Source organism: Callospermophilus lateralis, chromosome 2 (assembly GCF_048772815.1).
Source record: "Callospermophilus lateralis isolate mCalLat2 chromosome 2, mCalLat2.hap1, whole genome shotgun sequence".
NCBI classification, from domain to species: domain Eukaryota; kingdom Metazoa; phylum Chordata; class Mammalia; order Rodentia; family Sciuridae; genus Callospermophilus; species Callospermophilus lateralis.
Genome location: NC_135306.1, coordinates 212,104,900 through 212,124,406, shown reverse-complemented (window position 1 = coordinate 212,124,406; position 19,507 = coordinate 212,104,900). Strand labels below are relative to the sequence as shown.

General features: G+C 53.2%; 1 protein-coding gene across 1 annotated transcript in view; it reads right to left on the bottom strand.

The window, feature by feature from the left end:
• Positions 1-13,877, bottom strand: part of Ano9 (anoctamin 9) — a 31,628-nt gene extending 17,751 nt beyond the window's left edge. Inside the window, 2 exon segments of the mRNA XM_077108619.1 lie at positions 11,359-11,422; positions 13,768-13,877. Of these exon segments, the coding sequence (XP_076964734.1) occupies positions 11,359-11,422; positions 13,768-13,877 (174 nt within the window).
• Positions 13,878-19,507: the final 5,630 nt, after the last annotated feature.

Sequence of the window (19,507 nt, the reverse complement as noted above, 5' to 3'; positions counted from 1 at the left end):
GGGAAGGGAGGAAGGGAGGAAGGGAGGAAGGGAGGAAGGGGGAATGGGAGGAAGGGAGGAAGGGAAGAAGGGAGGAAGGGAGGAAGGGGGAAGGGAGGAAGGGAAGAAGGGCAAGAAGGGAGGAAGGGAGGAAGGGAGGAAGGGAGGAAGGGAGGAAGGGAGGAAGGGGGAATGGGAGGAAGGGAGGAAGGGAAGAAGGGAGGAAGGGAGGAAGGGAGGAAGGGAGGAAGGGAGGAAGGGGGAATGGGAGGAAGGGAGGAAGGGAGGAAGGGAAGAAGGGAGGAAGGGAGGAAGGGAGGAAGGGAGGAAGGGGGAAGGGAGGAAGGGAGGAAGGGGAGGAAGGGAGGAAGGGGGGAAGGGAGGAAGGGGGGAAGGGAGGTAGGGAGGAAGGCGAGGAAGGAGGAAGGGAGGAAGGAGAAAGGGAGAAAGGGAGGAAGGGAGGAAGGGAAGAAGGGAGGAAGGGAAGAAGGGAGGAAGGAAGGAAGGGAGGAAGGGAGGAAGGGGAGGAAGGGAGGAAGGGGGAAGGGAGGAAGGGAGGAAGGCGAGGAAGGAGGAAGGGAGGAAGGGAGAAAGGGAGAAAGGGAGGAAGGGAGGAAGGGAAGAAGGGAGGAAGGGAGAAAGGGAGGAAGGGAGGAAGGGAAGAAGGGATGAAGGGAGGAAGGGAGGAAGGGGGAAGGGAGGAAGGGAGGAAGGGCAGGAAGGGGAGGAAGGGAGGAAGGGGGGAAGGGAGGAAGGGGAGGAAGGGAGGAAGGGTGGAAGGGGAGGAAAGGGAGGAAGGGAGGAAGGGGAGGAAAGGGAGGAACGGGAGGAAGGGTGGAAGGGAGGAAGCGAGGAAGGGGAAGAAATGAGAAGAGGGAGGAAGGTTGGAAGGGAGGAAGGGGAGGAAGGGTGGAAGGGAGGAAGGGGAGGAAGGGTGGAAGGGAGGAAGGGAGGAAGGGGAAGAAGGGAGAAGAGGGAGGAAGGGTGGAAGGGAGGAAGGGGAGAAGAGGGAGGAAGGGAGGAAGGGAGGAAGGGAGGAAGGGGAGGAAGGGAGAAGGGGAGGAAGGGAGGAAGGGGAGGAAGGGAGAAGGGGAGGAAGGGTGGAAGAGAGGAAGGGAGGAAGGGGAGAAGAGGGAGGAAGGGAGGAAGGGAGGAAGGGAGGAAGGGGAGAAGAGGGTGGAAGGGAGGAAGGGAGGAAGCGAGGAAGGGGAGGAAGGGAGGAATGGAGGAAGAGGAGGAAGGGAGGAAGGGAAGAAGGGAGAAAGGGACGAAGGGGAGGAAGGGAGGAAGGGGGGAAGGGAGGAAGGGGGAAGGGGAGAAGAGGGTGGAAGGGAGGAAGGGAGGAAGGGGAGGAAGGGAGGAAGGGGAGGAAGTGGAGGAAGGGAGGAAGGGGGGAAGGGAGGAAGGGAGGAAGGGAGGAAGGGGGAATGGGAGGAAGGGAGGAAGGGAGGAAGGGAAGAAGGGAGGAAGGGAGGAAGGGAGGAAGGGAGGAAGGGGGAAGGGAGGAAGGGAGGAAGGGGAGGAAGGGAGGAAGGGGGGAAGGGAGGAAGGGGGGGAAGGGAGGTAGGGAGGAAGGCGAGGAAGGAGGAAGGGAGGAAGGGAGAAAGGGAGAAAGGGAGGAAGGGAGGAAGGGAAGAAGGGAGGAAGGGAAGAAGGGAGGAAGGAAGGAAGGGAGGAAGGGAGGAAGGGGAGGAAGGGAGGAAGGGGGAAGGGAGGAAGGGAGGAAGGCGAGGAAGGAGGAAGGGAGGAAGGGAGAAAGGGAGAAAGGGAGGAAGGGAGGAAGGGAAGAAGGGATGAAGGGAGGAAGGGAGGAAGGGGGGAAGGGAGGAAGGGAGGAAGGGCAGGAAGGGGAGGAAGGGAGGAAGGGGGGAAGGGAGGAAGGGGAGGAAGGGAGGAAGGGTGGAAGGGGAGGAAAGGAGGAAGGGAGGAAGGGAGGAAGGGAGGAAGGGTGAAGGGAGGAAGGGAGGAAGGCGAGGAAGGAGGAAGGGAGGAAGGGAGAAAGGGAGAAAGGGAGGAAGGGAGGAAGGGAAGAAGGGATGAAGGGAGGAAGGGAGGAAGGGGGAAGGGAGGAAGGGAGGAAGGGCAGGAAGGGGAGGAAGGGAGGAAGGGGGGAAGGGAGGAAGGGGAGGAAGGGAGGAAGGGTGGAAGGGGAGGAAAGGGAGGAAGGGAGGAAGGGGAGGAAAGGGAGGAAGGGGAGGAAGGGTGGAAGGAGGAAGGGAGGAAGGGAGGAAGGGGAAGGGAAGAGTGGAAAGGAGGAAGGGAGGAAGGGAGAAGTGGAGGAAGTGAGGAAGGGGAGGATGGGAGGAAGGGGAGGAAGGAGGAAGGGAGGAAGGGGGAAGGGAGGAAGGGGAGGAAAGGGAGGAAGGGAGGAAGGGGAGGATGGGAGGAAGGGGAGGAAGGGTGGAAGGGAGGAAGGGAGGAAGGGGAAGAAGGGAGAAGAGGGAGGAAGGGTGGAAGGGAGGAAGGGGAGAAGAGGGAGGAAGGGAGGAAGGGAGGAAGGGAGGAAGGGAGGAAGGGGGAAGGGGAGAAGAGGGTGGAAGGGAGGAAGGGAGGAAGGGGAGGAAGGGGGAATGTGAGGAAGGGAGGAAGGGACGAAGGGATGAAGGGAGGAGGGGGTGGAAGGGAGGAAGGGAGCAAGGGTGGAAGGGGAGGAAAGGGAGGAAGGGAGGAAGGGAGGAAGGGAGGAAGGGGAGGAATGGACGAAGGGACGAAGGGACGAAGGGTGGAATGGAGGAAGGGAGGAAGGGTGGAAGGGGAGGAAAGGAGGAAGGTAGGAAGGGAGGAAGGGGAGGATGGGAGGAAGGGGAGGAAGGGAGAAATGGGAGGATGGGAGGAAGGAGGGTAAATAAAAGCCTCACCTGTGTGAGGCCCTGAGCTCATTCCCCAGCACCACAGGCACACCAAAAAATGCCTGAATGTTAATTTCAGCATGCAACCCTCCTGATAAATACAACCCTCCTGCAGCATGGGAACCTTTCACTGCATGGGATCCTCCTGTTGCATGTGACTCTCCTGCTGTGTGGGTCCCTCCTGCTGCATGGGACCCTCCTGCTGCATGTGACCCTGCTGCTGCTGCATGCAACCCTCCTGCAGCAGTGAAAAGCACTGACAAATGTGGCCTTGCTTCTGGGACACTTCTAGACAGGAGATACTGCACCACAATGCAGCTGGTAGAGAGCAGGAAGGGTGCTGTGCCAAGTCCAGGTGGGTACTGGGTGCTAGGCTGGTGGGACTCATTTCCTCCCAACTAGCAGGAAGGCATCTGAGGCTGGAGCTCAGCTCCTTCATGGAGTGGTGGGAGCGAGCTGGGGCCAGAGGGGAGAAGAGATCACCAAGGTGGTCAGAGCAGGTCAGCCTTCCCAGATTTACTGGTGGGCTAAAAGAGCTGGTCCTAGGCAGAAGTGCTGACTCAGGAAACACAGCCTAACTGACCAAGAGCTTTATGAGACACATAATACGTCCTGAGGCCACACATGGGTGAGAGGGGCCTGCCCACGTCCTAGTGGGCAGTTGCTGGGCAGGCATGGGCCCCACAGCATTGCTGTCCAAGGGACAGGGACCCTGGCTGGTGTACCCTTTTTCTCCTAGTGACACCTGCTTCCCACCAGGCCTGACTCACCTGGCCTCCTGCCAGACCCCTCCCTGTGCTGCAGGTGCCCCTCCACCGTCTCCTCCTGCCAGGCCTCTGTTCCTCTGGGCCCTTAGCTGCACTCCCTCCCCTTCCCCAACCACATTCCTGCAACCTCCTCCAGAAAGCGTCACTCCAAGGGCTGCCGGGGAACACAGCGGCCACTCAGTCACATTCAAAGCTCAGGGAAACAAGAGATGCTTTTCAGTGTGAGGATATTCAGTGATTGCCTGGGATGTACTTATACTAGGAAAAAACCACGCTTCTCTGAAATTCATGTGTAAGACAGTTCTGCTTCTGATCTGGTCTGGCTGGCTGTGACCCCACTCCAACACCACACACTGCACACACACCAGGAGTGAGTCCAGGGCAGGACTGGGTCTTCCTGGCTCTCTCCCTCTGCCTCAGGCTCAGAAGCCAGGAAATGCTTCCAGTCCAACCAGAGAGTGAACTGAGTCCTCAGGGGTCAGGGCTGACACAGACATGGCTCAGGCCCACAAGCGCCCTGCAGCCCCTTCCCTCCAACGCCCACTCAGATGCCAGGCACACCCCACCCTCTGCCAACAGCCCACTACACCCGTGCCCAACAGGTGTATGTGTGGTAACTGGACCTCTCCCCATCCTGGGTCAGGGAGGACCTGAATTCCCAGAAGGACAGCAGGGCGGGGTGGGCACCTGCACCTGGGCCGGGAAAGTGGGTGTGGCCACAACCCAATGGGACAGGTGACTTGGGTAGGCTGTGGCCGGCTCCCCACCCTGGCTCTGTGCCACATGGGAGGAGAGTGGAACGAATCCTCACAAGCTGCCCTCAGGCCCTGTGGAGCCCCCACCCTGTGCCCTTGTGTCCAGGACCCTCAACCTCAGCATGGGCTCAAAGATGAAGAACAAGTGGGACAAACAGGGCAGGGCCAGGAATGGGACCGGAGGGGCCCCCGAGACCCCAGACCAGGAGGAGCCCGAGAAGAGGGGAGAGTCCACAGGGCACCTCAAAGGTCAGGGTAAGAGGCTGTTCTTGGCCTGAGAATCGAGGCACAGCAACCCCGACCCCATAGATGCTGCACAGTGGCGGGGGTGCCCGCAGCCCAGACAGGCATTAAGCGGTCACTGGATAAGGAGGCCCTCAGGGTGCAGTGCCATCAGCCGCCACCTCAGCTTTGGACAGCAGCCCCTCCATCAGCCAGATCAGATGTCCACTGGCTCTGGTCCAGCACCCTCCACCCACCTGAGGCACCAGATCCCCATATCCCGCTGCCTGTATGCTAGGCTCACCACTCCTCGCCCTGGCCAGAGCCCCCGGCCTCCAGGGTCACGCTGCCCCTCTGCCCTTCTGTCCTACAGGACCATGGTCCGCTGGTCCCAGGCCTGACTCCCACGGCTTCTCAGTGTGGCCACTGGGCCTTCCTGAGTGGGAGCCCAGCCTGAGGTTGCCCCACCTCCAGTCCAGCAGACTGCTCAGGGCACGAATCAGGATGCCCATGACCTGCGTCCTCATCCACTGGACTCCCTCCACAAGACCAAGACCCCAGGTTTCCAGGCCCCAGGGCTGTCCCCAAGCTGGCTTTTGTACCCGTGGACATCACCCACTGGCTCCTACGTGGAGACCCAACATGCAGCAGTCCAGGTGCCCTCCTTCCTCAGCGCCTGTCCCCACTGTGGCCCCGTTCAGCCTACAGGCCAGGCGGGCAGCTGCTGCCCAGCTCTGGACCAGGCCTGCCTGGCAGGCTGCGTGATACGCACACATGACGCCATTCTGGCTGCACAGGACGGCTGTTGGCTCCCTCTCCAGGGGCCACCTCGCTGAGGGCTACAGGGTGGCTCTGGCCAGTGCCCGGGGCCCTTGGGGCTCGGGCCCTTGATCACTTTGCAGCTTCACCATCCTCCAAGGGGGCCCCACCCCCACCATCACACAGAAGCACAGAGGCCACCCTTGCTGCCCAGGGCTCCACCTGCCCCCCCCCTGAGAGAACCCAGCTGCCTCTCTGAGCCACTGGAGCCATCTGTCTGTGTGCCCACTCACCCATCCCCAAAATACTGATGTGATAGCTGGCTCTGTGCTGCCCTTAAGGGCAGTGCCCGGTGTGAGTGGATGCTGGGGCCGGAGGGGCAGGCGTCTACGTGGCAGGGAGGTGGTCCAGAGTCTGGCCTTATAGGGCAAAAGGTTGTCAAGAGGCAAAAAAAGTAGAGGCCGCATTCCTGAGAGAAATGTGCATGGGCCAGCCCTGAGGGTCAGGGTGCAATTCGTGTCTGGGACAAAGTCCTCAGCACCTCTACAGACTTGGCAATTAATACTCCCAGGGACTCAGTTCTTAGCACCTCTGAGGATGAGGTAGTTACCACTCACTAATTTAATACCTCTTTTAAAAAATATTTTTTCATATGTTGATGGGCCTTTATTTTGTTCATTTATTTATATGTGGTGCTGAGAATCAAACCTAGTGCCTCAACATGCTAGGCAAGCACTCTATCACTGAGCCACAACACCAGCTCCCTAATCTAGTACTTCTGAGACTTGATATTTCCTAATCCCAAGGACTCGGTCCTAAGCACCTCTGAGGACAAGGTAATTGGCACTCCTGGCAGTTCACTAAAGGATTGGTAGTTTACTAATCCCAAGGACTAAGTCCTCAGTACCTCCAAGGAATTCAGTCCTCAGCACCTCTGGGGACTTTGTAGTGACTACTCCTGGTGAATCAGTCCTTAGCACTTCAGCTTTGCAGAAGCATAAAGGGCAAGCAAGGAGCCACCAGGAGGTAAGCCCCATCAGGGAAAGCTGGTCAGGCAGCTGGGAGCTGGGACTTCAGCAGCAGCAAAGGGGAGCCATGGAAGGAAGGAGAACAGGGGAGGGCATGCTCAGACCCAGCCACAGCGGGGACCACCAAGTCTCTGAGTTTCAGAGGGCTGCTTCGCTCTCCTCGGCCAACAGGGCTGCTCCCCTGCTCATCCCCAGCCAGCCCAACCCTCCACCCTCCACCCCAGCTGGGACTGTCAGGGAGGAAAGGCTGGGTCAGGCCAAGGGGCATCATCCACAGGGTGGCCTGGGCAGCCCGATGGAGGAGGGCCAGTGAGAGCCCTGGGTGGAGACGGTGGGAGCGGCTGCCAACCGCCCACTCCTGGAGGCCTGGAGGCCACTTGGGAGGCTGGTTTCACTCTACACCTCCACTCAGACCTCCTCCCTGGGCCACCAGGGGCTGGCTCCAGCCCAGTTGACACCTTGGCGGGCAGGGAGATAGGGTGTCTTCCCGGAGTTCCTCAACCCCACCTCTGCTCTGCTCCAGAACCAGGATCCAGCCCCTGCTTGAGCCCCTCCCCCAGGTACCACCTTCAGAGCAGAGCTGCAGTTCTGGAGGGCACACCAGCACCCCAGGCACCTAGAGGACTGTGGCAATGAGGTCAGGGTCACACCACATCAGGAGCCCAGGCTGGGGCAAGGAAGCTGCCAGCGTGCGCCCCAGCCCAGCCCAGATTGACCCGGGGGGGGGGGGGGGGGGGTCCTGTCGCTGACTCTGCCTGGCCCAAGCCACCCACACTCCACCTGGCAAGCTGCTGGGCCCCTCTACAGGCACCTTCCTGGCGAGGGTGGTGGCGACCACAGGGGTGGGGGCTGCAGACCGCGGGGCAGGGCTCACCTGCATGCTGGCTGTGCACACTGTCCTGGAGTCTGGCTGGGCTGCGGGTCACAGTGCCGGCAGGAGAGTGGCTGCAAGGCGCAGGTTGGCCTCCCTGACTTCCGTGTGGGACGCACCTTCCCTCTCTCCTCTGCTGCCGCGCCCAGGTGCACTGGGAGGAGCCTGAGGCTCAGCCAGGAAGGCCCCTCCCAGCCCCCCAGGAGCCTTGGACATCTTCCTGGGAACCTGGGGATGGGTGGGAACAGCCAGAAGGGAGCCCCAGGTCAGAACTCTCCTGGACCCTTGATTGCCCTCCCCTGCAGAAGGCTCAGGATGGGACTTCCTGGCACCCCCTTCTTGGGGAAGCAGGGTGGGCATAGAGGGCACAGAGCACCAGGTCAGAACCAGACCCCAGGACAGTTCACCCCCATACTCCCTCCATAGTCCAACTCCTGGCACCCCAAACCTGAGCTTTGTTCCCCCAGAAGGTAATCTGGGCAAGGGGGAGACACCCCAAAGCCAGCTGCTCCCCCACCAGAGCCTCTGTCCTGGAGGGAGGGTGGTGTCACCTTGCGGCTGGCCAGGAGGGAAGGGTCCGCCGCACCCTGAGGTCTTGGGCACGTTTTGTACAGCCTAGCTGAGAGCAGCAGCTGAGAGGCTCCAGGTGGCCTGAGTGACCAGCCAGTGGGAGTGGACAGGGTTCACAGAGGAGGGGGAGAGTGGAGTACCCGGAGGGAGCTCCGTCCAGGCTGGTGGCGCAGAGGATGGGCACCATCACGGTGCTGCCAGAAGGCCCAAGCTGAACATGCAGGCCTGAGAGTAGGGGAGGGTCACAGGAAGCCACCAGCAGCCAGGGACACTAAAGGCGGGGCACCTGGTGTGGAGGCGGGGCGTCCGCCGTGTGAGGGGCGGGGCACCATGCGGCCCTGCAACCCTGTGTGTCTGCAACCCTGTGTGTGTCTGAGTTTCCCAGAGGAGTGCTATTACGGAAAGCTCCATCCTTGTACCCAATGCAAATCCAATAACAAGGGCCCGATTTTGAGAAAAAGGAAAAAGAAGTTTTATTGCTAGCAAAAGAGAAACAGAAATCACTTTTTCCTGTCCCACAGGCTGTGATTCTGCCCAACCCGGGGAATAGGAGGTTTTTTTAAAGAGATGACTCAAAAGCCAGGCTTGGTGGCACAGGCCTGTGATCCCAGCAGCTCAGGAGGCTCAGACTGGAGGACCTCGTTCAAAGCCAGCCTCAGCAAAAGTGAGGTGCTAAGCAACTCAGTGAGACCCTGTCTCTAAACATCTAAACGAAATACAAAATAGGCTGGGGATGTGGCTCAGTGGTCAAGTGTCCCTGAGTCCAATTCCCAGTACCAAAAAAAAAAAAAAAAAAAGACTCAAAGTCTAGATTCCAAGTGTTCTCTGTTAGAGTCGTAATTCACTTGTTAATTTGGGAGATAGTCATTGCTGAGATCTTCTGGTGCCATCCCCAAAGTCTGGATGACTTGCCAGCACGTACCAGGCCCTGGGTTTGATCCTCAGCACCACATAAAAAAATAAAATAAAGATATCGTGTCCAATTACAGCTAAAAAATAAATGTTAAATAAAGTTACATTTCAGGACTTGCACAGTGGTACAGCCTTTAATCCCAGCAACTTGGGAGACTGAGGCAGGAGGATCACAAGTTCGAGACCAGCCTCAAGAACTTAGCAATATCTTGGGGTTGGGGTTGTGGCTCAGCGGTTGAGCACTTGCCTAGCCCAGGATTTGATCCTCAGCACCACATAAAAATAAATAAATAAAACAATGTTATTGTTTCCAACTGCAATTTAAAAAAAAAAAAAAACCAGCAATATCTTGTTTCAGTATTTCAAAAAAGGACTGGGGCTCAATCCCCAGTGCAGAAAGAGAAAAAAAAAAAAAAAAAGGATCCAGGGGATGGGGATACTTGGGAGCCTAAGGCAGAAGGATCATAAATGTGGGGCCAGCCTGGGCAACTCAGCAAGACTCTATATCAAAATAAAGCAAAAAGGCAGGGGATACAGTTCAGCAGTAGAACACTCCTGAGAACACAGAAGGATGCTTACAATATCATGTAGGTTACAAACTTGTGACTTTTTTATTTCAACTAACTTAAAATGCTTTCAAGTACTGAAAAGCAGGTCCGTGTTTATCATCCTTGGTGACCCTGTGCACTATTACCGGTGGGTTATGGTTTTCTTCCCAAGTGTGAGGGAGCCACAGTCATTAAGGAATAAGTTTCTCCCTTCAATTTCTACGGTTAACATGTAGATCACTGTTATAAACTTCAAAAAAATTTCTTTATTACCATATCACAGTCTGGATTGTAAACCTTGTTTCCCCCAGACTTGGCCTCACTCTTTGGCCTAGGTAGGTCTGGACTGCCCCTGGGATAGAGGGGAGGGCACTGTGGCCAGCTGCCGTCTGGCAGAGAACTTTGGTCCAAGTCACATGGACCCTGTGGACCCTGGACCCTGCAGACCCTGGACCGTCTTCCTCCTAAGTCCAGAAGACCTTCTCTCCTGTTATCTTCCCCACAAGGGCCAAAGTGCAGCTAGAGGCCGCTCTCCATTTCAGTGTTCATTAGTTGGATGGCCCAGGGCCTGTTGTGAGAAGGTCAACCAGGGTCCGGGAGCCCAGGCCAGGTCTTCAGATAGGAGTGAGCCCCTGTCGCCTGAGCCTGGACCTATCCTGCATGTCCAGCCCAATGGCCTGGATGTGGCTGAAGTTACTTTCTTCACAGAGACTGCTCCTCCAGGGGGCTGGCGGTGCCTCTGGAGAGCTGCTTCCGGCCCTCTCTAGGACGGTTCTTTCCAGGCTCCCCGGCCCTCAGGTCGGCCTGGATCTGGCCCAGTTCCCCTTCCTGTCCTCTCAAACCTGCCGTGCAGGCTCCCTGAGAAAACATCCAGGCAGCAGGTGTGCCTAGGCAGGTGAGTTCTCTGGGATTCATTCACCTTTACAGATTTGCCACAAAAACGAAAACCAGTCTTTATTCTTTTACAGGTTCGTAGGCTTTCTCTCCTTTCCGTGCAAGTGTGTGTTTTTAGAAAGCATTTCCCCAAGGATCCCACTGTTTACCACCAAGACGTAACTGCTCCCCGGCTCAAGGGAACCAGGCTCCGAGGTCAGGCCGCACCCACACTGAGCTCTGGCCTGATCTGTTCCTGGGTGAGACAGGATTTGGCCATTAACCCTCATTGCTCCAGCACCTGGGTCTCTGGTGGGTGGTTCCGCAACTGAGGAAAGGTGCGGTCCCGTGTCCCCTTCTCCAGATGGCCCCAGGTCCTGCAGCCTCCACTTTCTTCCACCCAGAGCTGTCAGAATCCGCTGGTCCCCCGTGCCCAGGAGAGGCAGCAGGTCGCAGGGACGGGCGGAGGCGAGACGCAGCTGTCAGGCTCCAGGTGCAAAGCCGGGTGGAGGGCTCCTGCAGAGGGCGGGGTGCAGAGGGGGAAGGAGCCGGCTAATTCAAGGGGTAGTGGAGACCACCACACTGGTAACGCGTTGGCAATCCCTACAGCGCTCGGCCCGGGCTCGGTCGTGACACTTTCCCCAACCACGGGCAGCTCGCACCTGGCTGCACAGACGGACTAAGCCTCTCCCAGCTTCCAGACCAGGCCCTGCCACAGCCTCGGGGGCCGCCCCAGCCTAGTCAGGCCGGCAGGGGTCGCCACGCCCTGCCCACCGCCCCGCAGCCAGAGCTGCCTCGCGGAGCGTCCCAGGCGCCCCGCCCACTGCACGGCGCAGGCGCTTTCCCGCCCGCCCTCGGCGCTCCGGAGGGCGGCGGTGCCGGGTCTGCCTAGCCCGGAGGACTTAGAGCGCTTTTCGGTAAAAGGCTAAAAAGATTTACACGCTCCGAAGAAAACTAGAGTTATCAGGACTTTACGGAGGCGCTGTCGGTGGGGTGGAGATTGGGAGAACTGTCCATACCCAGGACAATCCCCACCCGACCTGTGAGCGTGGCCAGCAGGGAGCCCCACCGGCCAGACGCTGCTCCTGGGTCGGGGTGGGCGGGAGCTGGCCTGCTGGGCTCTTCCTCCTGCAGTCCAGCATTGGCTCGCCGAAGAGCGTCAGGTCGCGCTGGGGCGCTACAGGTCTCCTCAGCACAAAGCAGTGGGGATGCTGTCCAGTCCAACCCGGCGCGCGCTCACTTCAGGGCCCTGCAGGATGGAGACCAGGTCCAGACTGGTCCCCCTATCTCTGTAACGGAACAGAGAGGTGAGAATGGTGGGAACACAAGGTTAAGAAAACAAATCTATAAAATGGGCCCACTGTGCTGACCCCCACTTTACTTTCTTTGCCAAAAAGCAATTCGCCCGCATTCCCACCTGGCCTAGGTGACAGGATATGTCACATTCCTCAACAAACTGAAGCAGGGCCAAAGGTCAGACAGTCGGTGTAGGCAATGGATGATGGGATTGGCTAAGGGTTGACCTCCAGAATTGTGCCCCTCAGCACCGTGCTCCTGCCCTGGATCCAGTAGGTGGGGTTGGGGTTGTGGCTCAGCGGTTGAGCACTTGCCTAGCCCAGAGGGAGGGGGGTTCTGGGGTCTATAAAAAAAAGCAAGTTTCAACCCCTCCCGCGGGCTTTTGGCATTGAGGCCCCTTCTCTTTGGAGAAATCTGTATCACTTTCTTAAATTAGACTCGCTGTCTCTGCATGCCCCCGCATCTCTTGGGTGTTTCAACTTCAACACGAGGAAACAAGGACAGGTCCTGATCTGCACTGGAGGGGCATCCTCTCCAGCACTTGGACTCTCACCCATACCCTTGAGCATCACCACACTGTAGCTAGCTGCCTTGACCACCCAGGCTCCTGCTTGGCTCTCAGCACAGGGCAGCATCCTGGCCTGCGAAGGCCCAGCAGGGTGCCTCCAGATCCCCACAGTAGCAGGAGCCCACAGGCAAGCTCACCTGTGTGGCATTAGGGCACCAGCTTTATTGAGACAGCACTCGTACCATGCAATTCACCCATCCTCACTTAGTTTCCCTGGTTTTTGTTATATTCACAGAGAGGTGGGATTGTTGCTAGCACCAAAATGAAATCACTGTCCCTAAAGCCCTAGCCCAAGTGTCCAGTGGTGATGAAGCCCTCCAGAAAGCATTCCTGGAATACCTGCACAACCCAGGTTTAAGGAGATTATCCACGGGCCCCTTTGAGATGCAGTTTTCAGATATACTATCTCCACCAGGGAACATACATTGGACCTCAGCAGCCACCAGTTCCGGACTTGTCCTCTGTTTCAAAGCTGTTTGCCTTGACCCTCTTCTTCAAAAGTAAACTTTGTCTCAGTTTCTTTGCCACTATAGCAGCATAACCTCCTGGGTAGAGTCCCTTTTCTATTCCTGTAATAAGACCTTAGTTGTAGAAAATTTGTGTCTCTGAGTTTCACTTCTTTTTCAGATCAACCCGCACTTTATTTGCTTAAAACTTTAACATTGTCAGTTTGCAGAAATCCACTGTGACATGTAAATGGCTCTTGCCATTTAAATCTTAGGGCGCAGTGCACACCTGTAATGTAATCCCAGACAGGAGGATCAAGACTTCAAAGCCAGCCTCAGCAATGGCAAAGTGCTAAGCAACTCAGTGAGATCCTGCTTCTAAATAAAATGCAAAATAGGCTGAGGCTGTGGTTCATTGGTTGAGTGCCCCTTAGTTCAATCCCTGGTACCCCAAAATAAATAAATAAACAAACAAACAAATAAATAAATCCTAAGGTGGAGAGCATATTTTCAAGATGGCTGGGATGTATTTACCCTGATTGCAATTCTAATTAGCCTGAGATAAATGTCTTATTGTCAGAGGGGGAAAAATCGATCATAGGATGGTTTTTGTTTGGTTTCAGTAAAATTTTATCCAAAAAACAGGCTACATATGCACTTTTATTTCTTTATTTTATTTTATTTTTCACTAAAGCTAAGAAACTTTATTGAAAATCGAGGAAAATCAAACAGAAAATTAACCTCAAACAAGTAACAAAGCAAAGACTAAAAGGAAATAAGAGGGAAAAAAATACCCAAATTAAGACAAAGCTCCAGACTATTTCAGATGATGAAATTGTATTGCATGTGGAATCTAAGGGATGCAGCTGCGGGTGGGGCTCTGATGTGGGTGTGGCTGTCAGTAGAGAATGTGGGAAGATCCTTGTGGGAGAGCAGAAGTCCTTCATTCCTGGAGATGCAGGCAACCGCTGCACCGGGCTGACCTGTCTGCGCCTTCCAGGTCACCTTCAAGGTCACCTTCCAGGTCACCTTCAAGGTCACCTTCCTCAGCTCTGCCGTGGAGAGTCTCTTCCAGGCGGCTTCTAGTTCCTCTGGTCTCCCCTGAGGGGCAGGAACTCTGCTGGGAACCGCCCGAGGTTCCCACAGGCCTGGGCCTGAATGGAGGACCTTCTGGGTCTTCCGGGGCCGGGGGGAGTGGCCATCTTTGCAGGATGGGCATATACAACAGAATTTGGACCAGGATGGGCCTGCCCAGGTTGAGTGGGCCCAGGATGAGCGCGGGGGCCGCGGAGGATAGCCTCCCTCGGGGTTCGGTTTCCCTTACGCTGCGCACTGAACCGATCCTGCACGTGTTGCCGAGGCGGGAGGCCAGGCCACCAGGGCACTGCGGGCTGGCGAGGGGTCCTTCCGGAAGTGCTCCTCCAGCTCCTCCATCGGCTGCATGCCAGTGGGCCCAGCGAGTCTCTCACCCATGCCAGCCGAGGCTCCGTTCCAGAGGAATGGGGATTTTTTATTTTTTCGATCTTTATTTTTTATTTGTAGTTGGACACAATATCTTTATTTTATTTATTTTTATGTGGAGCTGAGAATCAAACCCAGGGCCTCACATGTGCCAAGTGAGCACTTTACCGCTGAGCCACAACCCCAGCCCAATGTGTGCATTTTTAAAACATGAAGGGGCTGGCGTTGTGACTCAAAGGAAAAGCACTCGCCTAGCATGCACGAGGCACTGAGTTCGATCCCCAGCACCACATAAAAATTAAATAAAGGCACTGTGTCCACCTACAACTAAATACAACTAAAGAATAAGTTAAAAAAAAAAAATGAGACATTGGTTTCAGTTTTGATGGCTCCTGCTTTTTTCCCCCCCACCTTTCTTTTAACTCCATAAAGACTGTAGCAGAATAAAGGAATAGCTGGCTCTGAGTCTTTTTGAAATTATAAGTAATGAAATAGAAAAAGAAAGCACACACCCCCAAACCAGGTCAGCTAACCCATTGCCCACCATCCCCCAAAGCAAAAATTCCTCTTACCTCTTTCCCTCCTCCTCCTTAATCTTAGGGGAAACTGGATTAGCTTTCTTCCCCATCCTAGGCAGAGTTATCTGTTCTTTAGCACATACCAGAGGAAGGAAATATGCCAGACTTTGGGGAAGGCACCAGAACATCTCAGAAATTACTATCTCCCAAATTAACAAGTGAATTACAACTTTGAACAAAGAACACATGGAATGTAGCTTTTGAATCACTTCTTTAAAAAACTCCTGTTTCCCCGATGGGCAGAATCACAGCCTCTGAGACAGGAGTCCCCTGTGCTTCTCCTTTGCTAGCCAAGTAATAAAACTTCTTTCTCCATTTTCTCAAAATTGTCTTCTCATTATTGGATTGACATCAGGGGCAAGGACTGAGCTTTCAGTAACACTAATGATTCGGAATTCACTATTTCTCCTACTTGCCTTGTCAAAAGTTTAAGGTAGCAACTTTTTAGACATTAATATTTGTGTATATAGACATGTAAACTCAGATGACAATTTTTTTGTGTTTGTGTGTGGTTTCATGTTGGAAATCAAACCCAGGGCCTCTTGTATATTACGCAAGCACTCCACCACCCAGCTATATTGCAGCCCCAAATCCAAATCTACCGTCCATTATATATACCATCATACACACACACACACACACACACACATATATTTTTTGCCTTAGACAGAGCCTTGTTATGTTGCCCCGACTCGTCTCAAATTCATGGATTCAAGTGATCCTCCTGCTTTAGCATCTCCAGTACTAGGACCAGGGATTGAACTCAGGGGCACTTGGCTGCTGATCCACATTCCCAGCTCACAGCCCTATTTTGTGTTTTATTTAGAGACAGGGTCTCACTGAGTTGCTTAGCACCTTTGTTGTTGCTGAGGCTGGCTTTGAACTCATGATCCTTCTGCCTCAACCTCCCCAGCCACTGGGAATACAGGTGTGCACCACTGGGCCTGACTGGCTTCCAGTTTTAATGAAAACAGGTTATGTTTTTAATAATTGTTCGACTTAGGCTGGGGTGTGGCTCAGCGGTAGAGCACTCACCTAGCATGTGTGAGGCTTTGGGTTCAATCCTCAGCACTATATAAAATTAAATAGACATATTGTGTCCAACTACAACTAAAAAACAAATATTAAAAAAAAATAATTGAGCCAGGCGTGGTGGCGCATGCTTATAATCCCAGCAGTTTGGGAGGCTAAGACAGGAGAATTTCGAGTTCAAAGCCAGCCTCAGCAACTGTGAGGCCCTAAGCAACTCAGTGAGACCCTGTCTCTAAATAAACTACAAAATAGGGCTGGGGATGTGGCTCAGTGGTCAAGTGCCCCTGAGTTCAATCCCTGGTACCAAATAAATAAATAAATATAATTGTTCAACTTGCAATCATGTAAGAAAAACCAAAGCATTTATCTCAAATCTTATTGCTTTGCAGCTGTGGTATACCTTCCAAGGTATACCAGTGATTGAGCTAATATGGCTTTCACGGGGACAGGGATAGTAGCAAAGACCAATAGACCAAAAATGTTTTTAAACCTTAAATATATGTTTTACAGAGAGAGAATTTTATCTCCAACAATCGAGAAAAGGTGCTGAAAGTTCCTGAGTCAAGCCATAGCCAAAACCTGTGTTTTTTGTTGTTTTGTGTACCAGCAATTGAATGCAAGGGGCTTAACCAGGAGCCTCATCCCAACCCTTTTGTTTCTTTCTTTGAGACAGGCCTCACTAGGTTACTCACAGTCTTGCTAAGTTGCTGAGGCTGGCTTTGGACCTGAGCTGCTGGGATTATAGGCACAGATCAGCATGTCCAGCTCAAAACCATGTTCTTAAGCTCTTTGTTTTTCCACTTTTTTTCTTAATAAAATTTCTCCAAGGGCTGGGGCTGTAGCTCAGTGGCAGAGCACTTCCTAGCTTGTGTGAGACACTGGGTTCTATCCTTAGCACCGCATTAAAAGAAAAAAAAAAAAAAAAAAAAACCTTAAAAAACAAATAAAGGCATGCTGTCCATCTACAACTACAAAAAAAATTTAAATTAAAAAAAAAACTCTCCAAACCGTCATCAGATTTAATGGGTTTGCCTCTTGGTGGGAACTGAATCAGAACAGAGCACTGAGAATTATTTGCTGCAAATAAGGTCAGGAACAATCACTCCCAGAGCTGGACTCTGCGAAGCCAGGGCCAGCTGCAGGTCATGTGGAAAGGGAGTGCAGATGCAGGAGGGAAGGCATTCTCCCAGGCCCAGCTGGGAGTGACCGCCCGGACAGTCTGACAGCATGCTCCTGTGTATTTCCCATGGAAATGAGGCTTCAGCTGTTCCCTGGGTGGAAGTTTTGATATTATTATTTTTTATTCTCCAGGCCATTTTTATTTAAAATATATTTTGAATGTATATGTTTTATAAATTAAAAATACATGTTAGATTTTGTTATCTTTACTGCACAGCTAATAATGAAACTAGTAGGAAAACTCAACATGCTTTATGGTTCTACCCTCCAGGAGTCTGTCCATCCTCCTATCCACCTGTCCTTCACTACCACTCATTGATAGCACGAGTATATATTGAGCTACAGTCTTAAGAAAGTACTGTTCCATTTTTCTAGAAGTGTTAGGGAAATAAGAGAGAACCAAATCACAACAATACAGGAATCCAATAGATGTTGCCGAGGCCACCTCCAAGACCAAGTAAGAACGATCCATCTCAAATAAGACTTGGAAGCAAAACTACACACAGAAGTGCAGATGGAAAGATAACCACTCTGCATGATTTCAAGCACTATCTCTCCTTCCCTGGGCTCTGGGTCTTTAGAAATTGAGGAGAATCTCATGTAAAACAAGAGTGGTCATATGTTGCCTTTGACCTCACATCCAGTCCTGGTAGCCCTCACCCAACCTGGGAGAGGGGTCAGAAATAAGAAAGTAAGGAAACCTGGTGTGCTCAAGGGGAAGCCGACTTCAGAATTCCAACCACCAAGATTTGCAAATAAGAAAGGAAAAACATAATGTGGGAACCTCACCAGAATGAATTAACTATGATACAGCAATCAAAACTTAGGGCTTTCTTGAGTTTAAAATCATCTCTCACATGAATTCAGGACAAAAGTAACATAATCAAATCTGACTTTGAATGTTGACAGAAATCTCCCAACACCTGACCCAGCTTAACAGAACCCATAAAATTATGTTCTTTAAATGTGTGACTCTCTGTTTGACATGCCTTCAGTGACTAGAAACTGTATCTACACACAATTCCAATTCCAATTCTCCTTGTACCCGGACAGTCAGTGACTGCCTTACCAACAGTCCTAGCTTACTTCCAACAGCTAGGAGCTGCCTCTCACATCTGTGTTCTTTGGCATAGATTTTAAGACACACAAATGCCAGATAACATGTAAACTTCATTTTTTAATTACAAATTATTTATTTTTTAGAGGGATATTTTGGCAGTATTTTCATTTATTCTAATTAGTTGTACATGACAGTAGAATGCATTTTGAGCACAACTTCTCGTTCCTCTGGCTGTACATGGTGCAGAGTCACTCCAGTGGTGTAATCACACATGTATAGAGGTTGATAATGTCTGCCTCATCTTACCATCCTTCCCATCCCCATGGCCCCCCAAATTTTGATATTATAATGAAGTAAATTTCAACAGCATTTTCTGGTGAAAGTTATCTTTTGGAACATATTTCTGAAAATTAATTTTATTTTAGGGCTCAGGGTACAGAATGGGGAGACAGTCTGCCTCCTGCCTTCCCCTGGCTGCTGGAGGTGAGAAGCCTGCACCCTGCCTTCTCAGTCTGACCCTCTGCTAACAAATTCACCATTACTTTTAACCCTCCCCAGGTTTGAGGGGGAGGGGCACTTGCAGGTATCTTCTTTGGGATAAGGAGTCTTTTCCTTTGATTCTGGGGTGACCCACTCCCCTTCCCCTTCCCCTGGGCTTGGTGGGGTTTCTCTCCTCTAGAGTTTGGACTTCTTAACCGTCTCTTTATTTTCCTTTTTGGAACTGCCACAGTTGCTTTCCTTGATGTCTCCCATTGGGAAGTGCTTTCCTAGCGGGTGCCACCCTCCTGTTCTGCCTCACTGACCACTTGGTCCCTGAGCATCTGTTAGAAGCTGCCTGCCCTTGATTTTGCCTATTTTTCTCATCTTCTTTACATCTTCACTGCCCTGGGAATCGCCCTTCTTGGAGTTAACATCTTTTCTTTCTGAATCCTATCTTCTTGGGAATACCTTCCAGATCACCTCTCACTTTTAACCACTGAGGAAAGGATCCAATTTTCTTAGGAGGGCTGGGGATGTGGCTCAATGCCTTTGCTTAAGGAGGAGGGTCAGGGTTCCATCCCCAGCACAGAAAATAATAAATAAATAAATAAATAAATAAATGCGGTGAAATTCTTAGCCAGAGGCCCCAATCTCTCGCACATCTTCATCTGCATCGCCAGATTCCTGATGCTGCATTATCAACAATCTTGCCATGTCTCCTGTTGAAACAGGACCCCCCACCCGCCCCACCGAGCCTGAGCTGCTGGCTTCTTTATGCCCCCTCCTCGGTTGAGGGCCTGGGGATCAGGTGAGCCCCACCCCACTCTCTTCAAAAGGGAGCTCCGTTTCACTTTCAAGTGGGCGGGTGCCAACCCGGAGCCGAGGTGCACACCTGTAACCCCAGAAGCTCCGGAGGCTGAGGCAAGAGGATCGCAAGGTGGCACCTTAGGGAGCCCTGCCTCAAAATAAAAAATAAAAAGGAATGGGGCTGTGGCTCAGCGACCCTGCGTTCAATCCTCAGAACAATGATAGTAACAATTAATAAGGGAGTTGAGGCGTCCAGCTACCACGTGGTGCACTTGGAGCGTTTCCACCTCCTCGAAGGACCCCGACACCCGGCAGCAGCCCCCTCTCGTTTCGTTTCGTGGCCCTTGAGGTTCACAGCGGCTCTGACCAAAGCCGACGCGCGCGGCGGCGCCGCTGGACGCTCCCTGACACCTGTGATTCTGGGGTGACCCACTGTGTTCTTTGGCAGATTCTAAGACACAAATGCC